This window comes from Condylostylus longicornis, unplaced genomic scaffold, assembly GCF_029603195.1.
Source record: "Condylostylus longicornis isolate FDR11 unplaced genomic scaffold, ASM2960319v2 ptg000013l, whole genome shotgun sequence".
NCBI classification, from domain to species: Eukaryota; Metazoa; Arthropoda; class Insecta; order Diptera; family Dolichopodidae; genus Condylostylus; species Condylostylus longicornis.
In genome coordinates this window covers 3273979-3293166 of record NW_026577982.1, presented here as the reverse complement: position 1 = coordinate 3293166, position 19188 = coordinate 3273979, and the positions used below count along the sequence as shown (strand labels likewise).

At 27.0% G+C, this 19188-nt stretch overlaps 1 protein-coding gene across 1 annotated transcript in view; it reads right to left on the bottom strand.

Annotated features, from left to right (window-relative positions):
* The window catches only part of LOC129605660 (uncharacterized), a 56841-nt gene that overhangs the window by 18451 nt on the left and 19202 nt on the right, over nt 1-19188 (bottom strand). The window contains exon 2 of the mRNA XM_055515553.1: nt 3937-4044. Within this exon, the coding sequence (XP_055371528.1) occupies nt 3937-4044 (108 nt within the window). The remainder of the gene's footprint in view (nt 1-3936; nt 4045-19188) is intronic.

Here is a 19188-nt window from a genome sequence, read left to right as displayed (position 1 = left end):
TAGCCATTTACGATGTTAATTAAATCAATTTTTAAGGACTATAGATATTCTTATTAGATAATTAAAATCTAAAGGAATCTTATCAAAATCTCTTTTAAGTCTTTGGACATTAAAATTTTACGCATATTAATTTAGAATTATTTATATACGAAATTGTATGTTGAATTAAGTGAAAATGTTTATTTTAATTACGTTATGCTTCAAATATATAGTAATACAAAAATAAATTAAGAATAATATTAAATAAATGTTCTAATAATGTATGGGAGATCTAGCCCAAATTGAATAAATTTTAATTAAGTAAGTTTTTTATTATGATATTAACATTTTTACATGGTGGACAACACTATCTATACAATCCATTGTATATATGAACCATCTAACATTATAATTAATTAATATTGAATTTTTAATTAATAAATGTATATAGGGTCAATAACACAATTCTCGAATATTATGACTAAGATATTGGAGTAGGAGTACAAAAGTCATCGAATCATAGTTCTATATATAAATTTTCAATTGTTGAAAGTGGGATTGGTTTCGAAAATTACAAGTATGACAGAATTTCGTATTTTATAAAAAAAAAACGTAAACTTCGACAATGTATCACGTTTCGCAATGTATATTATAAAAATTTTACAATAGCACGCGTTCCTAATTGCAAAAAGAAATCGTTTTCGAAACTTAAAGCAAATTGTGTATCTTTATTAGTGCTTGACAATGCACTGTTATTATATTTAGTTTTGTATTTATAGCTTAAAGGCAGTTTCATAATTTTGTTTTTGGCAATACGGAATACTTGCTGCCCTACGTACGGAATTTTTTTTTTAAATTTATACACACAGAGGAATCGCAATTGTATTCTAAAACAGACCTAAACTCATTGAAATCTGGGTCGGGATTGTGTTTGAAATTTAAGAAAATATAAATTCCAGCTCGTAAAATTTTCATATCAATTTTTTGATAAGCGGCTTATCGTAACTGTTATATACATATAAAAAACATGAAATGTTATTCCTCATTATGGGTACGCACAATATAATGCAAAATCATGATAGATGAGCCATTAGAATATTTAAATTATTTTAATGTAAATCAGTTAATTAAATTCAAAACTATATATAAAATAAATTTGGGTCAAACCAATGGTTTGTATAGTAGCACTTTTCCCTTCAACAATATTAGTAAAAATACTGCTTTAAATACAGTCTATGTATACCTATCACACTATTAAAATTATTTTCATTCATATATAAAACTATTTATAGCATTGCATATATTTAGGATGAACGATCTATTCAGTCTTTGAAATAAAGAAAAAATTAATACAAAGTGGGGTCAACATAACGCTCGATTTTAAAAGTTAATTGTGTGAGTTAAGAAAAATAATTATATTTTTTAATGTCATGGAATTTACCGTTAGCTTTTTGTGTTATAGAAATTTGAAAAAGCTTGCGATTTCGTAAATATAAGGCGTCAAAAATTCAAATTTTAGAAATTGTAAGAGGCGATAACTTGAGAGGACGTGGAGACGGAAAAAAATTTTCTTCTAACAAAATGAACTATTTTTTAATGTCTAAAAGCCCCTAAAATTTCAAGCTTCTACAGGCTGGGGTTTAGAAGTAAAACGAAATCAAAAATTTGAAAAAAGACTTTATATAACATTAAGTTTGAACGGCCATTTTGTTTTTCTAAAGTTTAACTATAGTACACCGCGCCAGTGGAAGGAAGCCGCTGCCTTTCTGCGTTTGCAAAATTTAAAAAATGCTTATGGTTTCATTGCAACAAATAGTTAAAAAAGGCCATTTTTAGGGTTTTGGGGGGGTATAACTTCTAGAGGGGGAGAGATAGTTAAAAATTTTTTCTACGGAAATAAGTTTCTAGTAAAAATCTATATACGTACAAAATTTCAGCTTTCTATCTTCAAAGGTGTAGAAGTTTTGTAAACAGACACACGGAGGGACGGACGTACGGACAGAGTGAAACTAATAAGCACTTTTTTTCAAAAATTTTTTGGAAAAGTGCTAATGATTTGCAACAAATTAAAGATAAAATTTAATTATATTTTTAATTATACACGCAAATCATAAACATTTTTTTTATGATTCGTCTTAAAATTTCAAAAACAAATTAATTATATGCCGCATTTAAAATATCAAAACACGTGCTCTCTACTTATATAAAACATAAACCTAAATTAACTTATAATAAGAATTAAAAATCCTTTTTCATTGTTTGCATTAAAGTTAGAGTGTCTGAGAATACTTCAGTAATCAAAGTTTCTGCCTATATATACGAAAGTCTCCTAAAAAATTCATAAGAATTTTCTTATCGTATATTTTAATTAAAATTTATTTTTATGGTTTTTTTTCTGGTGATAATTATTTTATTACATTGCTATTAAATATATAACAGTCTAAAATAGATAACTAAAACAAAAAAATTAAATTCCATTATCCTTTTAATAAAATTTAATCGTTTAACGCAATAATAAGCAGCAAAATGCCTATATAATCTTATAACCTTTATCTAACGTTACGAATCTTTTTATAATAAAATATTTTAATTGCGGGAAATTGTTATAATTTTTTTTTAATTATGTATATATAACGAAATCGGAAAGAAATATTAAAATTAAATGCTATGAATTTGAAATTAGAAATAGAAATTTTGAGTACACCGATGGATTTATGAATACCTAAATCTATTATATCTTAATGTAATAAGTAAGTTCTTGTTGACCTATTCAACACTGTGCTCGAAAAAAACTTAATAAATTTTAATACCTACTTTTGATTAAATTTTACACAATGTTAAATGTTCTGTAACAGTTTTCATTATATAACTAAGCTATAACTCTTTGAAAATTATAGTGATAGTCATACAGTTTAGAAGAATGGCTCCAAATGGTCTTTTATAGCAACTATCACCTTAATCGTAACCTGTAGCACTAAAAGTCGTTAACTATTACAATTTTGTTTTCGAAATTCTATATGCATATTTATAATATAAAATATTGATTTTCAGGTTTCAAAGATAGTGCAGCCATTGCAGACCGCGAATCTACAAACAAAATTTATCATAGCTTAAAAATCTATACTACATACATTAGCTCGGTTTAAAAGTCGCTGTATATAACTGGAATTCACAATTGAACTACATTTTTCTAGCTATTTTTGGTATTTATGAAGAAATTCTCTCAAAATCTTAGTTATAGAGCCGTTTCCACGTAAGTATTTAATTATACAACATAACTTAAAAATAATATATTTATGTATATTGAAAATGCTTAATTTAAAATTTTAAACAATTCGAAATTTTAACGAAAGTAGATATAGAGTTGACCGCGTCAACTTTGTGATACCCATTCACATGCTAAGAGTTGTATTGTAATTGTCACACTGTTTTACTCGACCTAATTATTCTGCCACATAAATTCTTCAGTTACCATATAAATTTGTTTTAGCAAAGTATTTTCTGTATAGATTCTATAATATATGAGCAAATGACTGTCGAAGTTGTATGGCAGCCATGAAATTTCAACGATATAACAGGGTTAATAATGTATTTGCGAGATTTCGATATTGTAGCATCGGTAATTTCTAAGATAAGGCCATATAACTTTTAAAGTTGTAGGGGAGCTACCCGAACCACTGCCCCAATTACATCCAATTTAAATATCATTTGCGGAAATTTTGTGAGCTAAGCTCAATTAGTTCTTGAGTTATCATTGGGACGGACGGACAGACATTGTTAAATCGACTCAAAATTCGACGTTAATCAAAAACGTACACTTATATATAACATTATTTCTTAGCGTTACAAATGGTAAGGCAAATTTAGTATACTCTTAGAACATACGTTTGTACGGGTATAAAAACTAAAACTTCCACCTTGATTTTATAAATTTTTCATTTTAATGTTATTACTTACTTGAATTTCAATATCCGATACTTCAACACGATAATTCAAAATATCATGTAACATTAATGATGTTTGTACAATTAAAGCCAAAATTGGTATAAATGGTAATATTATCATCTGGAAAATATTAAAAAAATAAAATTAATTAATTCAAATTTTTTTAAATTCCTTGACTTCTAAAATGCTATAATACAATATTAATACACAATTCAGCTTATAACTGTGAATTGCTGAATTGTGTAATAATACGATATTACTGTATTTTGGAAGTTAAGAATTTCAAAAACAATCGTAATATTTAAAATAAATCTTCCTTCCTTACAATTTTACAACATTCATACAATTAATAACTTAATTCCTAACATAATGTGCTGCTATTAATTAAAGTTCAAAAGATTATTATACAATATTTTCTTTATAGAAGATTACAATAAAGTTAACCAATTAATTTATTAAGTTGCACGTAATTTCATTTACATAAACCTTTACTTACTTAACAAAAAAACAATATCCATTTTGAACAAAGTAATTTTTTTTTTGTAAGGTCCTTAACCTTGACAAACAATTTCTTATGTTATTTTTAATACCATCCCAATCGCATCCCTATTTCAATGTTAAAATCCTAATCATACGAATATAATTTACAATATGAACACCATTTTACATTGTTATACTCGTATACTCGTATACAAAAAAAAAAAAAAAACAAATTAAATCAAGTTCAAGAACATTGTTGCCAGTTTGACGATAATAATTTTAAAAGATTAAGACAAATAGTTGTGTGACAAAAACAATTTTAAAACAATATTTTTACTTTGCATAATTTTACTCCCCTTTCTTTATATAAATTATTTATTTCTTATTATACAATAAATTCATTACATATATACATGCATATTGCGGTATAGCTTTTATATTATGCTTTAAAATAACAACCGCTTAAAATATCCTTAATGAATATTCATTTTTTCTCTTAAAAATAATTTCAAAGAATGAAAATATTATAAAATATTTTTCTTACAATGTAAAGATGCTTGTTAACATAATAAGATACGAGTACTAAGTAGATGTAAAACGTGTAAAAAAATTGTTATTATTATTATGTAAAACAAAAAGAAAACATAAAATTTAACCAACTTTATTTATTTAAACCAATGTTAGTAGCAGTTTTCCCTTGAACAAATGGTAATACCGCTCTTAAAAGCAATTTGTTTCATTCATATTCCAAAATATTTCAAATGATTGCATACATTTAGGCAGAGACAAAAGGAAATGAGGCATTAACACAACGGTCGAATTCAAGAATTAATTGCGTGAGTTATGTCAAATAATTATATTTTTTGATTAAATAGGATTTACGGTTAGCTTTCGGCATTTATAAAAATGTTAAAAATGCCTGCAGTTTCGGAAATATAGGGAGCCGAAAATTCAAAATTCACAAATTTTAAGAGCCGATAACTTGAGAATGGATGGAGAAAATTTTTTCTACTAAATTTCTAGTAAAGATCTAATATTTATATGTAAAATTCCAGTTTTCTATCTTAAAGGATGTAAAAGTTTTGTAAACAGATTAACGACCGGTCGGACAAACGGATAGAGTGAAACACTTTTAATTTTTTTTTTGGAAAAATGCTAAAAAAGAGAAAGAAGCTAAAAATCTTAAATTTTTCGAATAGATTTAAGTTACAAATACACAAGCACATATCTAATAGATTTGTATAACTAAAAACGAACTATTTTAAAAAAGAAAGTTATTCATTATATTAAAAAAAAACACTACTTTGTTTTTCATTCAAAATTTAAAAAAGTTTTTTAAAGCTTTTCTTAAGAATATTTTTGTTGCTTCATAAAAATTCAAACTGAAAAAGTAAAATGATTTTTTTTAACATACAACAACACTAAATTTGCAATGGCAACACTGCTACATTTAAGACACCGGTTCTCTATAAGTATACTATTACTTATGAGAAGTACAATATTTTCTGTTGCTATTTTATATTTTTAATGCTTCGCCAATGAAAAATGTGGAATATTTCAACTATTTCGAAAAAATCATATCCACATTGGCAGGTTCTAAGGAAAACATCAACAAGAGGAGCATTTATTGTAGACTGTGAACGATTTAGAGATCATCAAAAATAACTAGAAAATTTAAACTGGCTGTATTCAATTCTATACGGCCCAGAAACATGGTTAGGCCAGAAAAAGAGAACCAATAAATGTTAGGTTTTCGGAAATGGATGTTTGAGGACTATCTGAGCAAAGATACGTATATTGCTGAAATTCAGCTCTTCTCTTTTCGGGACTTTGTAATATAATTAAAATTATAATTAAAAATTAAATTTTTTGATCACATATCTTTTTATCAATAATTTCAAGCTAATCTCGAGAATTAGTCTTGGCCATATATTTTATTAAAAAATTTTAAAAATGACCCTGATGTACATTAATTTTATTATTTTGAATGCATTAAAAAAATACCTTCCTTTTTTTAATTTTAAAAAACAAGTCTGTGACACAAAATTTTCAATTTTTCATAATATTTTTGTTAAAATTTTTTAATTAAATTAAAATAGTTTCATATTACATACAATTAAATTATATTGGAAAATTTGAAAAGTTTAATTATAAGTTATAACAAACGCAGTTAATTTTATTGACACAAACACCTTTATCGTATCCTCTAACACGGCATTGAGGTACACAAATATTCTTACACTCAATTTTTTCTGTAATACGGTTTCCATTGGTATCACTAATATCGAGAAATATATTCACTTCCTCATCTGTTAAATTATCAATAATTTCTTCAAGTTGAACTCAACAAGTACAATTGGCAGCTATAACAATTAAAAATCCCAATAATACTAAGAAAGTGTTGAATGTTTAGCCCTATTTGTACTTCAGAGGAACACATACTTTTTTTATCTTAATGAAAATTTCTTCATGCAACTGCAGAACAGATGGATGACGTAATCAAAGGAACGAGTTAAAGGCAGAAAAATTCATTAAAAAAAATTTTTCTCCTCGAACTGGACTCGAACCAGTGACCTACCGCTTTCTAGGCAGACGCTCTACCAACTGAAAACTACAATACAAAGGGTGATTCAGTAATCAGAATCGGTACATATACCATCGTTTAGGCCATCAAAAATGAATAAAATTTTTCTTCAAAACCAGCTCTTTCAAAAAGTGTTTATTTGATGCTTCTATCTTTTACGGAAATTAAGAATCAAAAAACGTGAACAAATAGAAATTTCGTGAAAATATTCGTTAAAATCCCTGTATTTACCTCGTAAAGATTTGACATCTAGTTCTGGACAAAAAATTTACCCATTTTTTGTGCCCTAAACAACGGTAGTTATATGTTAAGGCGTTGATTACTGAATTACCCTGTATATACATATACACATCCGAGTGTATCAATTCTATTTGATTACATAAAAACATTTATATATGTAAAAGAAATTTCACTTATTAATATTAAATTTAAACGTTCAGACAGAATTGGGGACAACAAAAAACGTGCAATCAGGTGAAATATTGTAAATAAAATAAGAATTTAAAAAAATAAACACAAGTGTTCCCATTCTTTTATAAAATAAAATTGTTTCATCAAGTGCCAAACAAAAAATCTATTGATTTTATATATTAAATTGAGAAAAACACAAGATCATTATACTCAAAATCAAAATTAAAAATTAAATTCGAATACATATGCAATAAATGTACTTATGGTCTAATACAAAATGTCCCCAATGTTTATTAAAAAATATTACTTTTAACACTAAACTTAAGTGGTTAAGAAACCAGATCAAAAATCAATATCAATTTTAATATGTATAAATATCTTCAGGCCTCCGAATTTGAATGCCGTACAATTCGAAACCATTAAAAAATTTTCTTTGAGTGATGCAATCAGATTTTTCCTTATTTATATATTTAAAATTTATTATTCGGTAAACGCTATATTTTGACATGAAAAACTTTTACCTTTAACTATTAGTTAATTTTTTAGTGCCACATACAAAATTCAAACTAAAAAAGTAAAATAAGTTTTTAATTAACATGCAACAACATAAAATTTGCACTAGCAATGCGGCTACATTTAAAACTCCTATTGGAATACCTGTTTGGAATAACAACACTACAATACAGTGGTAATCAAGTATTATGACTTTATAGATGTACGATATACTCTGAAAGTGCAAGTTTAAAAATTTAAGCTGGAGAAATCTTTCCATTTTCAATACAGTATTAATTACAATTCAAAACATTTTCTCAATTGGGAATTGATTAAATTGCATTTTTCTATTATGAAATTTATTTACTTTATTATTAAATTTGCTTATTATTATTAAATTACGAAGACTCTCAGAAATACTGAATTGCTCCCACGAAAATTGCTCCCATTTTCTTAAACATTCATTTTAATTTAAACTCTCTCCGTTCTCCAAAAGAGTGTACTAACAAAGCTTATTGTAATTTATTAGGAAAAAGATTTTAAAATACTAAACAATAAATTTTTTTTGTATAATACTTTTAAACTGTTTTTATCCGTCTACCCATTAAATAAAATTTATTTTTGAGATTATCGATATGAAAATTTTTCATAAATTCATAAACAAAACCATTTACTCATTTTTACTATCAAAGCTTAAAGAAAAAAAAATTTCAAAAGAAAATTTTTCAAGTTTCATTAAACAATTTTAAAAAAATTGAAAAAAGCAAAAAGTAAAATACTAAAAATAAAAGAAAAATTATTTCTTAAAAAAAAACAAAATACCATTTGTAGTCTAGACATAAAATAAAATCTGAATTTTTTTTTTGCTCTTTAAAAAATCTTTATGAATATTTAATATAGACCAGGAGTTCAACCGAAATGAAAGATAAACAAAAAAACCGCCTTATAACGATTATAATTCAATTTATTACAATTAATAATGGTCAATAACTTTTTTATAACAAGATTTTTATAAATAGGGAAAAAATCTCTTTTTAATTGGATTAGTATTGATGCTAAGTAGGTATTTAAGTATATACCCTAGATATTTCATTTTAAAAACAATATCGTGAATATTGTTTACTAAAACTATATTATTCAAAAATATTGCATACATCCAGGGTGATACAAAAAAATCAAAATGATAAGCGTGGTAAAATTATTAAAGAGTGTATTCCTCTTTCAAATAAATTTTTATTTTATTCTTAGGGAATCCGCTCTGTACATTAAAAGCTGCAACTGCAATTAAATATATAGTAAATTTTATATAGAGTAAATTTCTCTTCATTTTACTCACTTTGTATTACACTGTACAGTAAAAAACTGTAGCTGTAGTGTGGCGTATTCTTAGATTGTTTCGCTTTAATTTTATTAAAACTAATAATTACATAAACGAATCTCCACATTTATAAATTTAATTTAAAATAATTTAAGAAAATGAAGGTTGAGTGCTAAAAGAATTGCTTCGCTTATATTTTTATAAGCTTGTGTAAAGATAATGTTTATTTATTTTTAATTTATAATTGTTAACTGATGACACAAAAATCAATATTTTATTAATTCTTAATTGATTGAAAGCCATTTAATGTGATATAATGAGAATGTGACGCAAATACATATATATATATATATATATATATATATATATATATATATATATATATATCTGCGTATATATATACAGAGAGAGAGTTAAATAAATTTTTAAAATAGAACATTTTACATGGATTATAGATTACTAACCGCAAATTATCAAAGGTAAATTTGCAAAGAGAAACAAACATCTAAATTCTAAGATATACGAATAATCACTTTTTTATAACAAATATACATGTACACTTTTAAACACATAACTTACTTGAATATTTTGTCTGAATTCGAATTAAAATCTTTACAGAATTTTTAATACAGTATTACTCGTAAAAGATAATTTATTGCCCATTTCCAGGAAGGTAATTTCGATTGTTTCTCTTTCCAAACATTAAGGTTGAAATTTCGCACGGTTTTTCGCGTTTAAACCATGTTTTATAACCATCAGAGCTACCTCTTCCCTTTCACTAATTATTTAGTATCTACTCATATAATTATAGGCCGTTTTACTTAAAATTACTAAAAAAATTACTAAAAATAATACGAGTATTCTAAATTTTTTCTTTTAAATATGATATGAACAAAATATTAAAGCTAATTCCCCACAATTAAATTATGATTTATTAACGACCGCATTCTGTATACAATAAGGTAGGTTATGTGATGGGAACAAATTTTGCATATCGATTTTTCTGTGGGAACGCACTTCTCCATTGCAGTGAACTGTCGGTCAGTCTGTCTGTGTGTGCACGCGTGTATCCCAAATTCGGCTGAACCGATTTCAAATTTTATATGTGAGTTTATTTTGACTATAGCACGGATTGATCAACCTCGGGATCTGGACCTTTTAACGGGGCTGCTTCAGATTTAAGAAGCTTCATTCGACCGTACGCGAAACCTCCTAACATTTGAAGAAATCAGATGCCAGAAGCTGGAAGTTTACTACGGACCAAATATACATTTTTGCGTATATAAAGAAAAATTATCAACCGATTTCATTGAAATTTAATATTTAAATTTGAGGTGTTCAAACAATCAATCTACAATTTTTTTGGAAAGATAAGGGCTGAGAAACTGATCTGAGAGCGATTTTACATTTTCTACCATATATACGGAACGGATTGATAAATTTCTTGATATTTAATATTTGAGTTCTGGTTGTTACCAGAAGTTACTCATACTGTTTCATACTTTTTCTATAAATAATTTAATCTATATATTTTCTTTCATTAATTGCGACTTAATCTTATAAGATTTTCATTCCCAACTTGATTACAATTCTGAACGAAATTATTGGGTGTAATATGCGTGTCCAATAAATAAACAAAACAATGTCGGACTTTTTGATTCATTTATTTTCCTTTTTGATTACTATAAATATTCATTCATGTCAAATTTTCATTATTTGCACAATTTTATTTGACACGTATACATATTCACTACATGGAGCAATATGTTTTGTGTGTGAAATTAATATGTAATATGTGTGTGAAACGAGTTTGCTGTACTCATGCAGGAAAATATTCATTGTGAATAGAATACAAGTTAAATATTAAATTTATTAAAAGTTATGATTTGACTTTCTTTTTTATTAAGTTTGTTTGAATAGTCGTAAAGTTGAGAAAAAAACAGATATCGTATTCAATATTGATACAGTGAATTCTGGAGGGAATTGCTGAGCTGAAATCAGTAAAGAATTTGCTTGGACTTACAGTTCTAGAGAGAAACAATTTTGCTACAAAAGAGGTTGTATCGACCACTAGAACACATTAGGATTAATAGTATTAATGGAATCAATCAGAGGAGTGGAAGTCCCTATATTTATAATATTAGTCGCGACAATAAATGGAGAACACTGGCTAATAGGGGAGTACTAAAAAAATGTTTATCATCATAAGATTCTACACAATGAGTAATAAATCAGGGTACTGCACAATAATGAGCTGAACGAGTCGTTGCAAGTGAGGGTTGGCATAAAACAATGATGCTGTTACACCTGTCTTTTGTCAAAGTGTATTGCGCAATGTAAGGTCCATCCCTAAAAGTATACAATAGACCTTGAAGGGCCACACATATGCAGAAATAGGGAAGAAGCTCAAAAAGCTACAAACAAGAACGGAATAGGTTGAACTCAAAATCGCTCGACATGCACTCAACAAATCCAGACCAGTTTAAAATCAATGCTGTTCCAAAATCAATGTGAAAGATTTGAAATAATTCAGTAATCTTGACAACATCATACCCTCATTTCCAGGTACTAAGGAAGCATAAGCAACAGGAAACATTTTGTAGACTCTGAACGATTTAGAGATCATCAAAAATAACTAAAAAGGAAAAACTGGCTATATTCAATTTTATATAGGCCAGAAACATGGTTAGGCCACAAAAACCAACAAAATTTCGGTTTTCGGAAATAGATGTTTGAGGGCTATCTGAAGTCACAATTAAACAGAGATACGTATATTGTTAAAATCCAGTTCTTCTCTTTCAGGAACTTTCTAATATAATTAAAATTATAATTAAAAATTAAATTATTTTATAATTTCAAGGTATTCTATGAAGATCCAATTCTCGAGAATTACTCTTGGCTGTATATTTTATTACAAGTTTTTGAAAATTATCCTAATTTATTATGAAATTTGAAAATGACATTAATTTTATTATTTCGACTGCAATAAAAAAAAAATGCCTTCCTTTTTTTTAATTTTAAAAAACAAATTTGTGACACAAAATTTTCAATTTTTCATAATATTTTTGTTAAAACTTTTTAATTAAATTAAAATAATTTTCTAATATATAGAATTTAATTATTTTAGAAAACTTGAAAAGTTTAATGGTAATCGAATACAAGTGCAAATATTTCCATGAACGCAAATACCTCCACGGAATCCGTCCATACGGCAATGTTGTGAACAAGGACCGTTACATTGATATATTCCTTTAATAAGGTGTTCATGGGAATTGATATCAATATCCATGTATGCATCCACTTCCTCATCTGTTAAATCATCAATGTTTTCTTCAAGTTGAACTTAATAAGTACAATTGGCAGCTATAACAGCTAAAAATCCCAACAATGCTAAGAAGAAACGCATTTTTAAATTGTTACGAATTAATAGGTTCAACTTTCAATTTGTATTTTAATAAAATGTTGAATGTTTAGCCCTATTTATACTTCAAACGAACACATACTTTTTGAACACATACACAAAATTGTTTTTTCTTTCTTTTTCAATTGTTTGTTTAATTTTATAATTATATAAGCAGTTTCGCCAGTTTGGGGCATCATCAAAAAATTCAATGAGTGTCAATAAATTTAGATAATTTCAATACACAGGGTGATTCAGTAATTAGAACCGGTACATATACCGTTGTTCAGGCCATCCAAAATGAATAAAATTTTTCTTCAAAACCAGCTCTTTCAAAAAGTGTGTATTTAATGCTTCTATCTTTTACGGAAGGGAAATTAAGAATAAAAAAACGTGAACAAATAGAAATTTCGTGAAAATATTCGTTAAAATCCCTGTATGTATCTCGTTGAGATTTGACATCTAGTTCTGAATAAAAAATTTACTCATTTTTTGTGTCTTAAACGATGGTAGATTTATGCTAAGGTGTTGATTACTAAATTACCCTGTATATATATATACACATCCGAGTGTATCAATTCTAATTAATTACATAAAAACATTTACATATGAAAAAGAAATTTCACTTACTAATATTAAATTTATATGTTCAGACAAAAAATAAGAATTAAAAAAAAACAAAAAACAAGTGTTCCCATTCTTTTATAAAATAAAATTGTTTCATCAAATGCCAAACAAAATATTTATTGATTTTATACATTAAATTGAGAAAAACACAAGATCATTGTACTCAAGATCAAAATTAAATTTAATTAATTAAATTCGAAAACATATGCAATAATTGTACTTATGGTCTAATACAAAATACTTGCAAAAAAAGAATTTTTCCCCAGTGTAATAATAATAGCTCATATTCCTGTATTTCGGAAACTATTGAGATTTGATGCCTAGTTCTGAACAAAAATTTTACTCATTTTTGACTTCCTAAACGAAGTCTGAATCACCCTGTATATCAGCTCTTGCAAACTTTTATATATCAAGATTTACAAACTGCAATTTTTTGCAAGTAATTTTTACATTTTTACCATATCGGAACAGATAGATGGAAATCCTTGAAACAAAATAAGCTTAATATAAGGTCAATTTTCGAAAATTTTTTCGAAAAAACTGTGGTGAATTGAACTTGACATAAAGAAATTTTTATTTTGTTCAGTTAATTTTATTTCATTACATACATTTTTTTTTTATAAATAACAATTTTAATATTTAATATCTACCTCTAATATTTGTAGGAATTTAAATTAATTTCTTTTTTTAATTAAAATTTATTTAACACAAATGCAAACATTCCGAATGCAAGCGCCTCCTTTATATCCTCTTTGACGACATTGAAGCATACAAATAACATGACATTGCCATCTTCCTTCAATCATCTCTTCACTCACATCTTCACTACCAACAAGTTCATCAAGTTCAGGATCAGTTAAATTATCAATATCCTTGATTTCTTTTGGTTGAATTGCTGATACCATGGCAATTAAAACAGCTAAGAATCCCAATAAAATTATGAAACGCATTTTGAATTATTTAAAAGTCTAATTTAGTTCAGAAAAATTTATTAATATGTTGAAGATTGTTGTGGTTCTTGTACTATGAGAAAATACTTAATTTGCTCAGTATTTATACTCTAAAAGTTCTACATAATTATCAAAGCGATTAAAATAATCTAATAAAATTTTAATGACATTATCAGATCGATACTCTTCACGCGGAAGTCTAAGGAAATGTGTGTAAGAAGTTTTTAACTTGAATTGAATAACGATTTTTATCAATAATAATAATTAAAAGGAAGAAAGTGATTATTAAAGTTATTGGAAATTTTTCAAAAAACTCTTGAAAAAAGTAAATTTGATTTTAACTGACACAATTTTCGTCCAAAATTTTTTTCTAATTTCATTTAAGTCGACAATTTTTGGGATTTTTGGTATTTGGAAAATTTAACAAAACAGATTTTTTGGGCACCTCTTTTAAGATTCTCATGTGGATTAACTTCAGGTTTCTTATCTTAGTTCATCTAAAAGTGTCCGCCTTCTTGGTTGAAATAAATTTCCTAAATAAAAGGCTCCAAAAGTATAAGTAACTTGGGGCTCATTTTTAAAGGCGCCATTGACCATTATGTGTAAAATTTTTCGAAACCTTTTTAGCTGCTTTTTTTAAGGTATTTAGCGAGATATTTTAAAATTCGCCACGCTATACATATTCATAAGCATTAAGTAAAAATAATATTTAAACGACAGAAGTGAATTCTCTAAGTACAATTTGCAATCGCGAACTTTTCGAAACGTCATTGTATCTTGCTCACTTGTCCTAAGATGATTTCCGATCAAATTATTTTGGTGATTAAATAAGAACTCAAATACGGTAAAGATGAAACTTTAATTTTCTTTAAAACTCTCCTTTCTAAAAAGCTAACAAAATAAGTGCATAAAATTTCTAAAGCTAATTTAGATAAGTACCTAAAAAGACACATTTTCTTTAGCTATAGTAGGTTGTCTAACTTTTCAATATGTATTCCAATAAAATTGACATGACGAAAATATATTTGATTACTAAAATTATTTTGAATACTAAACTTTTAATCTTAATAAAAACATTTATTCATTTTAATTATAAATTAATGATAAGAATCATTTAGAATAAAAATTTCTTCCGAATTTCAACAGAGATAAATACGCATAAATATTAGGCTTTTCGGGGAACATTATTTTGATAATATTCGTAATAAATATTGAGATTGATTTAAATAAGTTGATAATACCTAAGAGTTTCTTGTGTATAAATACTGAGCAAATTTAGTATTTTCTCATAGTACAAGAACCACAACAATCTTCAACATATTAATAAATTTTTCTAAACTAAATTAGACTTTTAATTCGAAATGCGTTTCATAATTGTATTGGGATTCTTAGCTGTTTTAATTGCCATGGTATCAGCAATTCAACCAAAAGAAATCAAGGATATTGATAATTTAACTGATCCTGAACTTGATGAACTTGTTGGTAGTGAAAATGTCGGTGAAGAGATGATTGAAGGAAGATGGCAATGTCATGTTATTTGTATGCTTCAATGTCGTCAAAGAGGATATAAAGGAGGCGCATGCATTCGGAATGTTTGCATTTGTGTTAAATAAATTTTAATAATGAAAAAAATTAATTTTAATATTTACAAAACTGCCTGTAATTTACTTTTAACTTTGTTTTTTACAAAATAAATAATTTACGAAATGAAATTAAAAAGAAATTAAATAATTAAAAATTTACCTAATTTTTATTAAAAACTATTAGATACAGAACAAACATTCCAAATTTGACTTAGACACATAAACGTAGTGTGGTAACACATCCCAGAATTCTTACTTTCAGCTCTTATCGAAAACATATTTTTGGCAGTAATATCATATTTGTTGTTAAAACTATACATAAATGTAAAACGTTTATATATTTAAAAGGATATTTAAACGTTGTTTTGAGATTCCGTAAATTAAAATAAAAAATGAATGAAAGAGTGCTAGGAGGCGGCCTTACCCGCTGAGGGTTACAATTTTCTCCTATTTCACTTGAGTCAATAATATCGCACTTTAAGTTGTTTATTACGTCCAACAAAGCGTATGAGTAAAATTTGTTACATTCTATAGCCGTGGATCTATAAAAAAAGTTATGAAATATGAAGAACGAAGTCGCCTAAAAGAAAATAAAACTTGGTCCGCTAAAGTTTAAGTTGCATATATAGAAGCTTGGAAGCTTCACAGTAAGTCTACGAAAAGCTTACAATTTGATCATAAAAGAGCTTACGATACTAACCTCAGTAGAACCAAATTTCCACTGTCCTATTATGGAAAGCAAAAACTTTAAAGAATTTGCGAAAGCTGCCACTACATATTCCATTCAGCTTTTTTAAATTATACTAAGGGTCCTTTTTACCAACCGTATTGTGTAAACAATAGGTAGGTTATGTGATGGCAACAAATTTTGCATATCGAGTTTTCGGTGGGAATGCACTTCTCCATAGTAGGGAAGTGTAAATAAACGATTTTGATGAAATTTTATATGTAGATTATTTCCACCATGGCACGGATTGATCAACTTTTGGTATATATCAGGCCTCGGGAACTGCAGTTTTTGGCGGGCCTGTTTTACATTTTTGAACATTTTGAAGAAAATATTCAACCGATTTACTTGAAATTACATATTTGAGCTTTGCTCGACCGTCCGCGAAAATTTCTAACTTTTGGAACAAATCAGGCATCAGCAACTGGACGTTTACTACGGGCCAAATATACATTTTTATGTATATAAAGAGAAATAATCAACCGATTTCATTGAAATTTATTATTTGAATTCCTCGTATTAAAACAATGAATATGTAAATTTTTTGGAAAGATCAGGGCTCGAAAACTGATCTGCAGGCCGATTTTACATTTTTCACCATATCTACGAAACGAATTGATGGAATTTCTTGAAATTTGATATTTGAGTTTTGGTTGTTACCGAAACTAATTGGCGAGCATTTCTGGGAATTCGGGTAGCACAAAGCGCAACTCTACTAAGAGCCAAATTTACATTTTTCTAGGTATGTTAACTATAAGCTTACCAATGTCCTAAAAATTGGAAAGAAGTATTTAACAGACATTTTTATAATATTCTGTAACACTTTCATTTAACTAGACAATACACAATGCGGTCGGTTATGTGCTGACCACATCAGATTTTTTTTAATATCCTATATTTTTTTTACGAAAAGTCTTCCGCCATATGTTTGATTTAAGGAATAAAATTGTGATCAATTTCAAGTTAATGTTAGTCAATTAGTTTTATTCAAAAATTAAGACACCTCCAATTATACAAGTAATCCCAATAAAGTGATCATATCTTATCAGGAACGAAAAAATTTACTTCAAATAATAATTTGTAATAGCAAGTTATTACTAAGTTTCTGAATGAAATTTGAAGTAGGCACTTGAAAAGTATTTTGTTTGTTTAAAGTTCAACATATTAAATACATGAATGAAGCATACAATCAAATACTCGTATAAGACGTTTGTTAAAATATTACGAGATTTGAAAACGAAGAGCTTTCTTTGGATCATGGGAAGGCAGAAGTGCCACGTTCCGTATTATGAAAATTTAAACAAAAAAAAGTGAAAAGGCAAAAGGGACAAAAATATATGGGACTTTTTATAAATTAGAAATCATTTCACCATTCACAAACTACATTCACATACTACATTCACACACGTCCAACTCACCAGATATCGAAACTAAATGAAAATAATTTTGTCATCAATTTTACAATGTCAAATCATGTTGAATTACGATGCGTGTTTTCAACGCTCGTGAATGTGGGAATTTTTAAATTGTTTTGTGAAAAAAACGAGATTAAACATTGTAATTTGTGGGAAATTCAAAAATCATAACATCGCAAAACTGCGGGATTTGTTTGTTTATTTCATTACATAATTTTTTTTTATAAATAACAATTTTAATATTTAATATCTACCTCTAATATTTGTAGGAATTTAAATTAATTTCTTTTTTTAATTAAAATTTATTAGACGCAAATGCAAACATTCCGAATGCAAGCACCCCCTTTGTATTCTCTTTGACGACATTGAAGCATACAAATAACATGACATTGCCATCTTGCTTCAAGCATCTCCTCACCGACTTCTTCACTACCAACAAGTTCATCAAGTTCAGGATCAGTTAAATTATCAATATCCTTGATTTCTTTTGGTTGAATTGCTGATACCATGGCAATTAAAACAGCTAAGAATCCCAATACAATTATGAAACGCATTTTGAATTATTTAAAAGTCCAATTTAGTTCAGAAAAATTTATTAATATGTTGAAGATTGTTGTGGTTCTTGTACTATGAGAAAATACTTAATTTGCTCAGTATTTATACTCTAAAAGTTCTACATAATTATCAAAGCGGTTAAAATAATCTACGAATTAATAGGTTCAACTTTCAATTTGTATTTTAATAAAATGTTGAATGTTTAGCCCTAATCAAACGAACACACTTTTTTTTTCACAAAATTGTTTTTCTTTTCTTTATTTTTCCTTTCTTTTTCAATTGTTTCTTTAATTTTATAATTATATATTAAACAGTTTCGCCAGTTTGGGGCATCATCAAAAAATTCAATGAGTGTCAATAAATTTAGATGATTTCAATACACAGGGTGAGTCAGTAATTAGAACCGGTACATATACCGTTGTTCAGGCCATCCAAAATGAATAAAATTTTTCTTCAAAACCAGCTCTTTCAAAAAGTGTTTATTTGATGCGTCTATCTTTTACGGAAGGGAAATTAAGAATAAAAAAAACGTGAACAAATAGAAACTTCGTGGAAATATTTGTTAAAATGCCTGTATGTATCTCGTTGAGATTTGACATCTAGTTCTGAATAAAAATTTTACTCATTTTTTGTGTCTTAAACGATGATAGATTTATGCTAAGGTGTTGATTACTGAATTACCCTGTATATACATATACACATCCAAGTGTATCAATTCTAAT